Below are 11,992 nucleotides of genomic sequence, written 5' to 3' on the forward strand. Positions count from 1 at the left end.
GGAAACAGAAGATACCATATTTTACAGAGGGGGTGCTCCGTGAAAATCATTTCTTATTTATTAGGAAAGCAATGACGCTGAATCAAGTTTTAAATAATACTGTTTGGCCTATTTAGACATATTAAAATTGGCCCGATATTTTACGTGGTTAAGTTTTACCACAGCATTGAGTTTGGGTCATTTTACAAAATAAAAATATCTATCTATCTATCTATCTATCTATCTATCTATCTATCTATCTATCTATCTATCTATCTATCTATCTATCTATCTATCTATCTATCTATCTATCTATCTATCTATCTATCTATCTATCTATCTATCTATCTATCTATCTATCTATCTATCTATCTATCTATCTATCTATCTATCTATCTATCTATCTATCTATCTATCTAAAATAAGATTAGATTAGACTAGACTGGACTAGATTAGATTAAAACAAACTGTTTATTTGAGAACAAGAAGGTTCGGGAAATTTCTCAAACTAGACTCGATAATGATGTCACCGGGGGGCGTGACCTATGGCGGAAGTGCAGGTGGATCATTGAGCTCTGCTCGTAGAATGTAGAACGTCAATTTTACGCAAACAGAAAACAAACATGGCCCTTAACAGCAATAATTCTGAATCTGGAGGAGTTATCATCAACAACAGCGAAAGGTATTGTCACGAATTCAGACTCAGTGATTGTTATTGCGTTATTATTTTTTCTGGTACTGTGTTATTTCACGGATTTGGCCTAAATGACCTATTGAATTGATTATTGTATGTTATGTGTTCTTGTATGCACACTAATATGACTAACTTAGTACAGTTTGTGTAGTGTCATGTGTTGAATAACATCGCGTCAACCGTTAGATCACACACCCATTCTATTCAATTTGCAATGTAATCACATTGTCTGCCGTTTATATACTTATTATATGTAATAGTGTGTTTAAATAATACAAATTAAATTCATATTCGGTTAGATAAGTTGCTATCTACATAAAACATGGATCTTGCGTATCTTTCAAATTCATACTATGGCGAAATCTGAGCCTATGAATATTAATCTAGTCAAGCCCCCTCTTATTTTTCAGCCAATCACAACCAGTCTCACGAGTCTACGAATTCTACGTTACGTAATTAATATTAATAAGCTAAGCCCTCGTCATAGTAGGATTAGTATTTCTGCTTTGAACAAGTGCTGTGTGTAGTTCAACAATAATCTTCTTAACCTTCTTCTAAAAGAAATGACATGCTCTTACACTGTTTCACAATAGATTGATCTTATTACACAACTGAGATTATAGCTAACTCCAGGAATGACATCATATCTCTAACATTTCAAAAATAGTAAATTGAATAGGCTGAATAGTCTTTTTCATTTATTTTAATTTCCTCTACATTACGTTATTTCTTCATTACTCTTAAAATAACCGTCTTCATTATACTTAAATAAATCTTAAACTGTATTTCTTTAATTACTCCACAATATTAATTCACTCATATAATTATTATTACTTTTATTATTTGAATGTATATTTTCAATAGGTAATTTTATATATGTATGTATTATATATGTATTATTTATAGTTAACTATTTTACCACTAAAAGCAAATGTCCTTTGTTTGATGCTGGTATTCTTGAAAACTATAAACAAAAGTCAAGGACAAACAATTTGGATAAAAATTTTAAATCTTATTTCAGCAGAACCACTGAAGGTGGTTAAAAAAAGTGTTGGATTGACTGAATTTCACACAAATAATTACAAAGAAACGTGAAACACATTGAATTAAACGTGAAATAGTAAAGACTGAAATAGTGTTTTATTGTAAAATGCACGCAGTCCGCTTGTTTTATTTACAACTTTGTTTACAGTGTATTAGCGATGGCAGAGCTGGCTTTGATCATGCTGGCACAGAAAGTGCTGACTGTATTCAACCGAATGTGTTTTCCTACAGTGTCTTGATGTCACATGAGAATGTGGAGCTGGTGTTCAGTGACGCAGAACGCTTGCCAGAACCCTTCAGAAAAAGCAAGAAGGGAAGCATCTACCTGACACCTTACAGGGTATGTGATTCACGAAAAAGAGTTCAGATCATCATGTTTGACATTTATTTTATTGTGTGGAGGAATAAACCTTTGAGATGAGCCATCTCGTTTTCGAGGGGGTGCTCGAATCTATATACAAAAATTGACCTTACAACAGCTGTCAAGTAAAACATATCACCAAAAAAAAAAAAAAATACTTTACAAATAATAGTAAGTACAGAAATATATAAACAAAACCCATACAAACAAGACATTCACTCATACCCTACTCTCTAAAGGTGACACACTCATTCCTAAACAAAGTAAACACATATAATATGTACCAAAACACACTTCTAGCCGCAAATAAACTCATATGCAGACAAAAATGTATGTACCATGCCAAAAATAGGTTACAATGAGTGTAGACACTGTAAATTGCATAGTGACCATAGATAATCATACCTGTGCTCTTAAAAATAATAATAACAATAATATATATATATATATATATATATATATATATATATATATATATATATATTAGGGCTGTGCAAAAATGTAAAGTCTGTGTTTACATAATATATTTGCGTGTGTTGTATATAATTATTTTGTATATATAAATACACACACATGCATGTATATATTTAAGAAAATGTGTTATTCATTTATAAAATATTTATATTTATATAATATAGATTATGTATTTATATATATATATATATATATATATATAGAATTTAAGCGCAAATATATACATGCATGCATAGGTATTTATATATACAAAATAATTATATACAGCACGCACAAATATATTATGTAAACACAGACTTTTATTTTTGATGCGATTAATTTTTGATTAATTTAATTTAAAGATTAATTTTTGCACAGCCCTAATATATATATATATATATATATATATATATATATATATATAAAATATTAAAATAAATATATATATAAAAATAACAATACACATACACATGTTCATCATGTTACTTAAAAACAACAATAGTACATAATCTTCTTTAAACAAATGTTAATATGGTAAACCCCAAAACCAAACCTGAGCGATCCATTGTGGAGTTGATTGGCCTTTACAGTTTTGTGATTGGCTGTAGGATGCATCTGATACACACACAGTTTTGATGGTCTTGGTTTGTAAGTAACCTCAGTTCTCCACACTATGATCACTATTGTAACTGCTCATGTGGTTGGGTCTTTAGGTGATCTTCTTGACTAAAGGGAAGGACCCTCTGCAGTCTTTCATGATGCCCTTTTATCTTATAAAGGGCTGTGAGGTCAAACAGCCAGTGCTTGGAGCAAACTACGTCAAGGGCACAATCAGCGCCGAGCCTGGAGGTAAGAACACCGAACCTAAATATAACACCACTGCTGTGACTCAATCACAGTCCAAAACTGGAGCGAAATAAATAAATACGCCAACGCCGACAGACACCAGATTACAGCAAGTCACTTCTCAGATATTCTTATTCTGATTCAGCATCTTCAAGCTCCAAACGAAGCCAACACTGATCCGACAAAATGTGTCTGTCAGCGTCTTCAAAAAAAGAGTCAAGTTTCAAATCCAAGACTCTTCTTGAGTTTCCACTTGGATAATCTGAAGAAAGTATATGAAGAGTCCTGGGTTCAAGTTGTGTACTCGTGGCAAAGTAAAGAAGACTATGGGCTTACAAGTACACTAAAGTGTGTAGGGTTGACTTTTGATATTTTAATGATTCTGATTCGGCTTATCGATTCCTAATTTCGATTCCAATGAGGTAAAAATAAAAACTTAAAACTTAGTCTTGTTGCAAAACATTTAATTGTATCTGAATACTACACTGTAAAAAAATATTGATGGTTTAACTTAAAAAAGTAAGTAACCTGGTTGCCTTAAAATTTTAAAATTCCCAGTTCTTTGAACTGGAAAAAGTGAGTTAATACAATGGAGATTAATTTAACCATCAGAAACTCAAAATTATATGTTATCTGATCTAAATAAATTATTTAAGTTGATTTGACAAAAGAAAAAATGTTGTGATTACTACACTGTGTAAAAAATATTGTTGGTTTAACTCAAAAAGTAAGTAACCTGGGTTGCCTTAAAATTTTAAGTTGATTGAACTGGAAAAAGTGAGTTAACTCAATGAAGGAGATTAATTTAACCATCAGAAACTCAAAATAATAAGTTATCTCAACTAAATAAATTATTATAAAGTTGATTTGACAAAAGAAAATAAGTTGTGATAACAAATCTTGAAAATATTTTTTACAGTGTATGAACAAAAATCAAACACCAAAAACACTTTTGCCTGTGGTTTAAAAATACCATAGTAAAAACAACTAGCCTAACTAAAATGCATTTCAAGCATTATTAAAGACAAGTAAACACTCAATAATTAAAAAAAGAACAAATAAAAAATTAGCAATCGCACAAGAAATAACAACTCAACAAATATACGATTGAAATTAACCGTGTTTTAAGATGGTCAGGTACAGAAACTGCAATCAAATGTAAATTAACACTGCACTTTATTAAAAAAATGCATTAGAAATATAGTTAGAGAAGAATTTTCTCTCTTTTGTTGTTTGATTAATGTTACTATAGAGACGGCTGCAGGGATATTAGGCTGCTGTCACTTTAAGAGCTGCACGGGTCCAGTATACAGTACTATTACACATGTGTTTTCTTGGTCAACGGTTTACGTTTACTTAAGAAATAACTGTGTTTACGAGGCTATTTTGTAATTTTTTTGTGTACAGAATGAGAGGCAGTTTTCTCTGCGCACGTCATTTTAGATGTGTACTAGAACAGAAAACTGTGCGGGTCTTCTTGCGCCTGAATGGATTAAAGTCAAATGAACAAATGAATCGATAAGATGAATCAAAATGCACGTGTCTTATCGAATTCACAGTTCTTGGAAATGTGGAACCAGTTCTTGATATCTAACCCTAAAAGTGTGTTTCCATCCCCGTTCCAGGTGGCTGGGAAGGTTCTGCAACCTTCAAGTTGATCTTCTCTGCTGGAGGAGCGATTGAGTTTGGACAGTACATGCTACAGGTGGCATCCCAGGGTACGTTTGTTTTGGACATTTTAACAGTTTTAAAATATAATTTGATTTAAAAAGACACTCTTTTGTAGCCTGGATGCCAGCCCGAATCCACAACAGTTTTGGTTGGGAAGTTCGGTTTGGACTCGATCCATTGAGGAGTAAATATGATTGGTTCAGAAATCGTCGGGCCAATCAAATTGCCAGGGCGGGCTTTATATGATGATGGAGAGCAACAAACACGAGTCGCTCAACATACGTCACTTACTGCGTTGCTCTGTCCAATTGAGTGCAGAGTTATTGTTTTTTTCCTAGTTCGGTTAAGACCATAGACTGTAAAAAAATATGGACGTAGTATCCGTGACGTCACCCGTAGGTTTCTGAAGAGCGTTTTTGAAGCCTAAAGTGGGCGGGGCCAAAACAACTATTTGCCACCAGGCTGTAAACATGTTTTTTTTCTGCTGTGAAGTTAGGCATTTTAACATGGCGGAGATACAGATTTGACTCCCTTTTGCAGCCAGCCTCAAGAGGCCACTCGATGAATTGCAGTTTAATTCACTTCCGTGTTGGGTTCAAGAGAGAGACGGGGAGGTTGCCGCTTGGTTAAGACACGCCTCATAATCAAAGCCTTATGGAGCCGTATCAGACTCACAGTCTGACTAGAATATCAGGCTAACTCTTTTTAGCATCAAACTGTTGAGTCTCTCGTTCATTTCAGCATCCAGAGGGCAACCAGTGACGGGAAATTTCGGCTGTCCTTACATGGCGAATGGGGCGTACGCTTACCCTCCACCTCCTCCTGCTAATGGCATTTATCCCGGACCCGCTCCTCCTGGATATGTCTTTCCTGGACCTCCACCTCCAGGTAATAACACACCTTATCTATTCATGCCGATACACTGCTAAACAGTGCGTTTAAACACTTGGGTCCTGTAGGTGGCGCCTGGTTTGATGGACCTGCAGCCTACATGCCTCCTCCCCCATATACAGCTCCAGCGGACCAAGCTCCTCTCGACCCAGACCTGCCCAGGACCCCTGCAGGTATGAGCTAAAACTAGCTTTTGCATTAGCTAAAACTCCTCCGAGCCGCCGAGCCGTTTAAAGGGGCACTTGGCAACTATTTCAACTTAATAAAACCCTTTAGAAATCATTTGAATGGATCTGGAGAGAATGGTGACTTTCCCCCCAGTGTTCCCAGGCGGGAAACCAACCTTGCAACATGAAGACTAACGTCCCGGTAAGTTGGAAACCGAAGTCTCGTGAGAACCAAGAATGAGCGAGAACGAGTGAGAATCACAAACTGCTTCATGGCTATTCAACATAATTCTATGATACTGTTTATGATGTATTACCCTCTCTAGAGCCAGACTGATATTATCGGCCGATATTAGGTATTTTCCAAACTATCGGTATCGGCAGTTATAATGGCTGATAAATGAATATTTCAAAAAAAAAATAAAAACGGACGAAACACGCTTGAACCATGTCATGAGTGTTGGAGTTGTATAGTTTGTCCACCAGAGGGCGCTCTACACCGTTCCTGAGTTGGTCACGAGACATACGTTTCTTGAATAACAATTAAAAGAACGTCCCCATCAGTTCTCTAAACTCAAATAAGCATGACAAAATTTGTGACTATCATGTGCTGCTGTTAAATAAGCCGAGAGTGAAGCAGAATTAGCTAGTAATAATTATGTTACGTTGTTACAGTGTAGTTGACTGACTGTCCTTTTAACCTTTCGACTGAAGTATTTCTTTAATAGCGCGTGACAGTTATAGCAATGAGACGTATCATCTCTCCTTGGCCTGTTATATTGAAAATGTATGTTTTACAATTTGCAGAATGACGTTATCCATTGCTAAATTATGGCTCATCATAGACTAGCTAACCACAAAGCTAGCTAATACCACTATCATCAGTCTGTTCTGTTGAGACAATAAAAGAAACAAGTTTCTTTTTAAAATGCATTATCATATTATTTTAGTTAAAACTCATAAATAACTACAAATAACTAATGTTAGGGAAATCTATTAATGTTTTGTTGCGCGTTTCTGAAAAATAATAATAATATCGGCCGATATATCGGAATATCGGATTTTAAATCCAACAAAAATTTGTATTGGTAATTCGGTATCGGCCTTCAAAATCCTTTATCGGTCGGGCTCTAACCCTCTCAGTAGACATAGCTCCACACGCTAAAGTTGGCCGGCTCCAATAATAACAGAAGCACATGAGCAGCGGTAGAAAGCGCGAGGAAGGAGCCGCAAGTTAATTTTTTATGAAAATATACGCCGCACAACTGTAGGGGGCGCTGGTGAGAAAACATGCGACAACAAAAGTAAAAATCAGCGAAGAAATGACTAGAGTTGCCAAGTCCCCCTTTAAGATTTCACTACTATTTTACTGTTTCTTGTTAATTAATGTTTGTAATTATTGTTCTAGCGGAGGCAAAAGCAGCTGAAGCTGCAGCAAGTTCCACTGCAACTACTTATGCTCCGATGCGGGTCTACCTGCCGGAGGTGAGTTCACCAACCTGTTAACCATGCTTTTTAAGTTCATGTAACCAAGTTAAAGCTGTCAAAGTCCATATATAACTAGGTCCAACCAGTTTACCGAGTCTAAGTCCCCCTGTAGTAAATCATTTTATCCATTAAAACTCATCTTAGAACAAAATATTGTAAAGTTTTTTCCTTCATGCCTTAACATAGCTTGAATGTAACTCGATACCCTTGCCTCATTTAGTATACGCGGTTCTATGAATATGCAAATGAGCCCCACCTCCACTCACTCAGCTCAGAGATCCACTGGTTGACGATCACACGTTGATCTGATTGGTTACAAGGTGGTTTGTGACGTCAGAAACACCAGCGATTTCAAAGCGTGCTTTTGAGACTGTCTTTGGTTCACTGCAGTTTTAAGCAGAAAATACTCAGCAATGCTGTCCACTTATGAATTTACACATGGTTTATCTTAAAGCACGTTAAACATATTACATAGACACATAAACAACATTAAAAGCTTGATTTTCATCACTGGGGGATTTTAGCAATCCATATATAGCCAGGGCCAACCTTTTATTAACCTGTTAGTAAAGTTCATATGCACCAAGTTAAATGTTTTAAAGTTTGTATATAACTAGGTATCTGTTAACCAAATCTATCCTGTTAAGTCATGTATAACCAGGTCCAACCTGTTAATCAAGTTCATATGCCCATATATAACTAGGTTCGACCAGTTTACTAAGTCTATCCTGTAAACAAAGTCCACATATAACCAAGTTAATTTTATAATAAAGTTCATATGTAACCAAGTTAAATGTGTTAAACAAACTCCATATATAACTAGGTTAAATCTGTTAATTGTTTATATATAACCAAGTCCAACAAAGTTCATGTATAATAAAGTTCATATATAACCAAGTTAAATGTGTTAAACTCCATATATAACTAGGTTAAATCTGTTAACCGCTCATAACCAAGTCCAACCAAGTTCATATATAATAAAGTTCATATATAACCAAGTTAAATGTGTTAAACTCCATATATAACTAGGTTAAATCTGTTAACCGCTCATAACCAAGTCCAACCAAGTTCATATATAATAAAGTTCATATATAACCAAGTTAAATGTGTTAAACTCCATATATAACTAGGTTAAATCTGTTAACCGCTCATAACCAAGTCCAACCAAGTTCATATATAATAAAGTTCATAGTAACCAAGTTAAATGTGTTAAACTCCATATATAACTAGGTTAAATCTGTTAACCGCTCATAACCAAGTCCAACCAAGTTTATATATAATAAAGTTCATAGTAACCAAGTTAAATGTGTTAAACTCCATATATAACTAGGTTAAATCTGTTAACCGCTCATAACCAAGTCCAACCAAGTTCATGTATAATAAAGTTCATATATAACCAAGTTAAATGTGTTAAACTCCATATATACCTAGGTTAAATCTGTTAACCGCTCATAACCAAGTCCAACCAAGTTCATATATAATAAAGTTCATATATAACCAAGTTAAATGTTTTAAACTCCATATATAACTAGGTTAAATCTGTTAACCGTTCATAACCAAGTCCAACCAAGTTCATATATAATAAAGTTCATAGTAACCAAGTTAAATGCTTTAAACTCCATATATAACTAGGTTAAATCTGTTAACCGTTTATATATAACCAGGTCCCACCTGTTAACCAAGTTCATACAGTATGTACCCAAGTTAAACATGTCAACGTCCATATACGTTATACCTGTTGCTCAAGTCCAGAGTCTAGAGATGCATCAAAGCAAAGAAAATATTAACTTGGGTTATAATGTGAGGATACTGTTTTGTTTTTTCCCGAAGGACAAACCCCCACCCTACTCCCCACCGGATGACAAGAAGAACCAGTAGACGCGTCTGCAGCGAGCGAGCGCACATCCTCTCCTCTCTCCGTATTCTTCATTTCATCCTCTCACCGTCTCCCGCCACAGTTAACGCCCACTTGACCAGACTCGCGGCGACTGGGGCTCCAGTAGGGGGCATTAACATGACCTGGCCTGTGTAGAGGGACGAGAGAGACACGCCAATAAAACAACTAATGAATTCATAGCTCGTGAATGAAAGGGACCTACAATCCGACAGTAAATGATTGAGCTTTTCTAAATTTATTTATGACCTGATTTTGTATAGATTGAGAAGTATTTTGCTAGTTGCACAAGAGTTACGGACAAGTCCCAAAAACGTGGATGTTCTCATTAACCCGACTAATATTAGATGCAGGATCACATGAGCTTCACTGGCTGTTGCTGCTCACTTGTTAAACACTCAGTCGTCTCAAACGCCTTTAAAAACCAAACACTTCCGGATACTTATTCGCTGCTAATCAATGTGAACGCGTAATCCGTCAAATGCATCGCTTAGCTAAAACTTTTATTGTGCAGCGAGTTTCACTTTTACGGAGGCGTATTGCATTCACTTGAAGAAAAAAAGTCAAGTGTTTTTCTGAATTAACGAGTTAATTTTTCATGAGAAAAAAATGTTTTGCTCTGTTTTTTCTGAATTAACGAGTTAATTTTTCATGGAATTTTTTTTTTTGCTCTGTTTTTCTGAATTAATGAGTTAATTTTTCATGAGAAAAAAAGTTTTTGCTCTGTTTTTCTGAATTAACGAGTTAATTTTTCATGGAATTTTTTTTTGCTCTGTTTTTCTGAATTAATGAGTTAATTTTTCATGAGAAAAAAGTTTTTGCTCTGTTTTTCTGAATTAACGAGTTAATTTTTCATGGAATTTTTTTTTTGCTCTGTTTTTCTGATTTAACGAGTTAGTTCAAAAAAAATTCTCATAAAAAATTAACTCATTAATTCAGAAAAACAGAGCAAAAACTTTTTTTTCTCATGAAAAATTAACTCATTAATTCATAAAAACAGAGCAAAACAAACATTTTGTCATTAAAAATTAACTTGTTAATTCAGAAAAACTGAGCAAAAAAAAATTTCTCATGAACAATTAACTCATTAATTCAGAAAAACAGAGAATTTTTTTTTCTCATGAAAAGTTAACTCGTTAATTCAGAAAAACAGAGTAGATTTTTTTTCTTCAAGTGAATGCAATACGCCTCCGTACACTTTGGAATAATTTTCAGAAATGTAATCAAAACAACTGAGCATACTGTGTCTAAAAATCACCTACATGTTCACTGCTAACTAAGTGTATCCTGATGAAGCTGTGTGTGTTCTTGTCTTGGCGTGTCTGTAGCATGCAGCAGTTAGACTAAAGATGCACTTTAACCCTTCGGTCTTGTTTATCGAATAATCTTTTCCATGATTTATTTAATTATCCAATGAATCAGTTACGCATGGTCTTGACTGTATTGTTATTTGAAGTGTATTTTATTAAAGTAAACATGTACACAAGTGGAACGATGCATTTCATTTGAGAATCTTTTATGAATGTCTTGTGTTCATCATTTATGTACCTAATGTCCAGGGTTTCAAAAGCAGGCAAAGGCGGTCACGTTAATCGATAAAGTCTCAGCGGGACCAGACGATACAGAATGACCTCATTATTCCCAAAGGATGGATGTGCTTTTCCAGTTTTCCATTCACTCATGTAGCCAAAATGGCTTGTTCAAGCAAGTAAATCATTTTTCTCATATTCAAACAATCTCCCAGTATTAAGCATAATTCTACCTTATACTAGTAGTTATAAGTGCATAAAGTCAGACGTCAAGTACGCTATAACAGGAAGGAGTTCACTTAATTATGATCCCATAACGCACACAGTGCTTCCTTATAGATTGGCTGTGTTCAGAATAGCATTATGCATTATATATACTGTGCACACATAAGTTTGCCAAAAAAAAAAAATTTTATACAACAGAGTAAACTGAAAAAAAACCATACTTTCAATTAAAAAGTGATAAATGAACTGCAATCAACTGTGTTTTTAATAAAAACAAATAAAACCTCATTTCATTTATGTGTGAGATAACTAAGCAAAGAAACAAATAATTATTTTTAGTATATGGCACATAGTGTGTAGTATGCAAGTACTATATTCTGAACACAGCCAATGGCGATGAAATTAGAGTTTCATAATTTAAGATGTCGGCATCTGAAATGTTAAGCGATAATGACCGAAAGATAAATAAAAAACTGATACAGTAGAAATACATACAAATACAATATAACTACTACGAGAATCCTATCCAACATGGAAATGAACACAACATAGATGTTTGCAGGCGAACAGATCTGACTCTCTAAAAATTTGAATCCTATACTAGAGCGGATACAGCAGACAATAATTGTGATATCTCTTGAACACAAAGTGCACATCTGGCCCTTAAATGCAAACTCAACTTCTACTTCTTAAAAGATCCATAATTTGGCCACAAGTAAGAATATGCCTGAAACACACCTCACGAAGTAC

The 11,992-nt window shown here is 34.6% G+C and overlaps 1 protein-coding gene across 1 annotated transcript; it reads left to right on the plus strand.

Annotated features, from left to right (window-relative positions):
* Nucleotides 1-502: 502 nt before the first annotated feature.
* wbp2 (WW domain binding protein 2) lies at nucleotides 503-9,684 on the plus strand. The gene is made up of 8 exons (XM_039651388.2): nucleotides 503-661; nucleotides 1,949-2,057; nucleotides 3,245-3,380; nucleotides 5,003-5,095; nucleotides 5,790-5,936; nucleotides 6,008-6,112; nucleotides 7,515-7,591; nucleotides 9,425-9,684. The coding sequence occupies exons 1-8, from the start codon at nucleotides 603-605 to the stop codon at nucleotides 9,470-9,472; spliced, it is 774 nt and encodes a 257-aa protein (XP_039507322.2). The 5' UTR covers nucleotides 503-602; the 3' UTR covers nucleotides 9,473-9,684.
* The last annotated feature ends 2,308 nt before the right edge of the window (nucleotides 9,685-11,992 follow it).

This window comes from Pimephales promelas, chromosome 17, assembly GCF_988280905.1.
Source record: "Pimephales promelas chromosome 17, fPimPro1.hap1.1, whole genome shotgun sequence".
Classification (NCBI taxonomy): Eukaryota; Metazoa; Chordata; class Actinopteri; order Cypriniformes; family Leuciscidae; genus Pimephales; species Pimephales promelas.

Excerpts from the sequence above, each read along its gene's own strand:
- wbp2 (XM_039651388.2), top strand. The coding sequence starts at position 603 with ATGGCCCTTAACAGCAATAATTCTGAATCTGGAGGAGTTATCATCAAC. Across the intron at positions 662-1,948 it reads ATCATCAACAACAGCGAAAG|TGTCTTGATGTCACATGAGA; the intron begins GTATTGTCACGA and ends GTTTTCCTACAG. Across the intron at positions 7,592-9,424 it reads TGCGGGTCTACCTGCCGGAG|GACAAACCCCCACCCTACTC; the intron begins GTGAGTTCACCA and ends TTTTTCCCGAAG.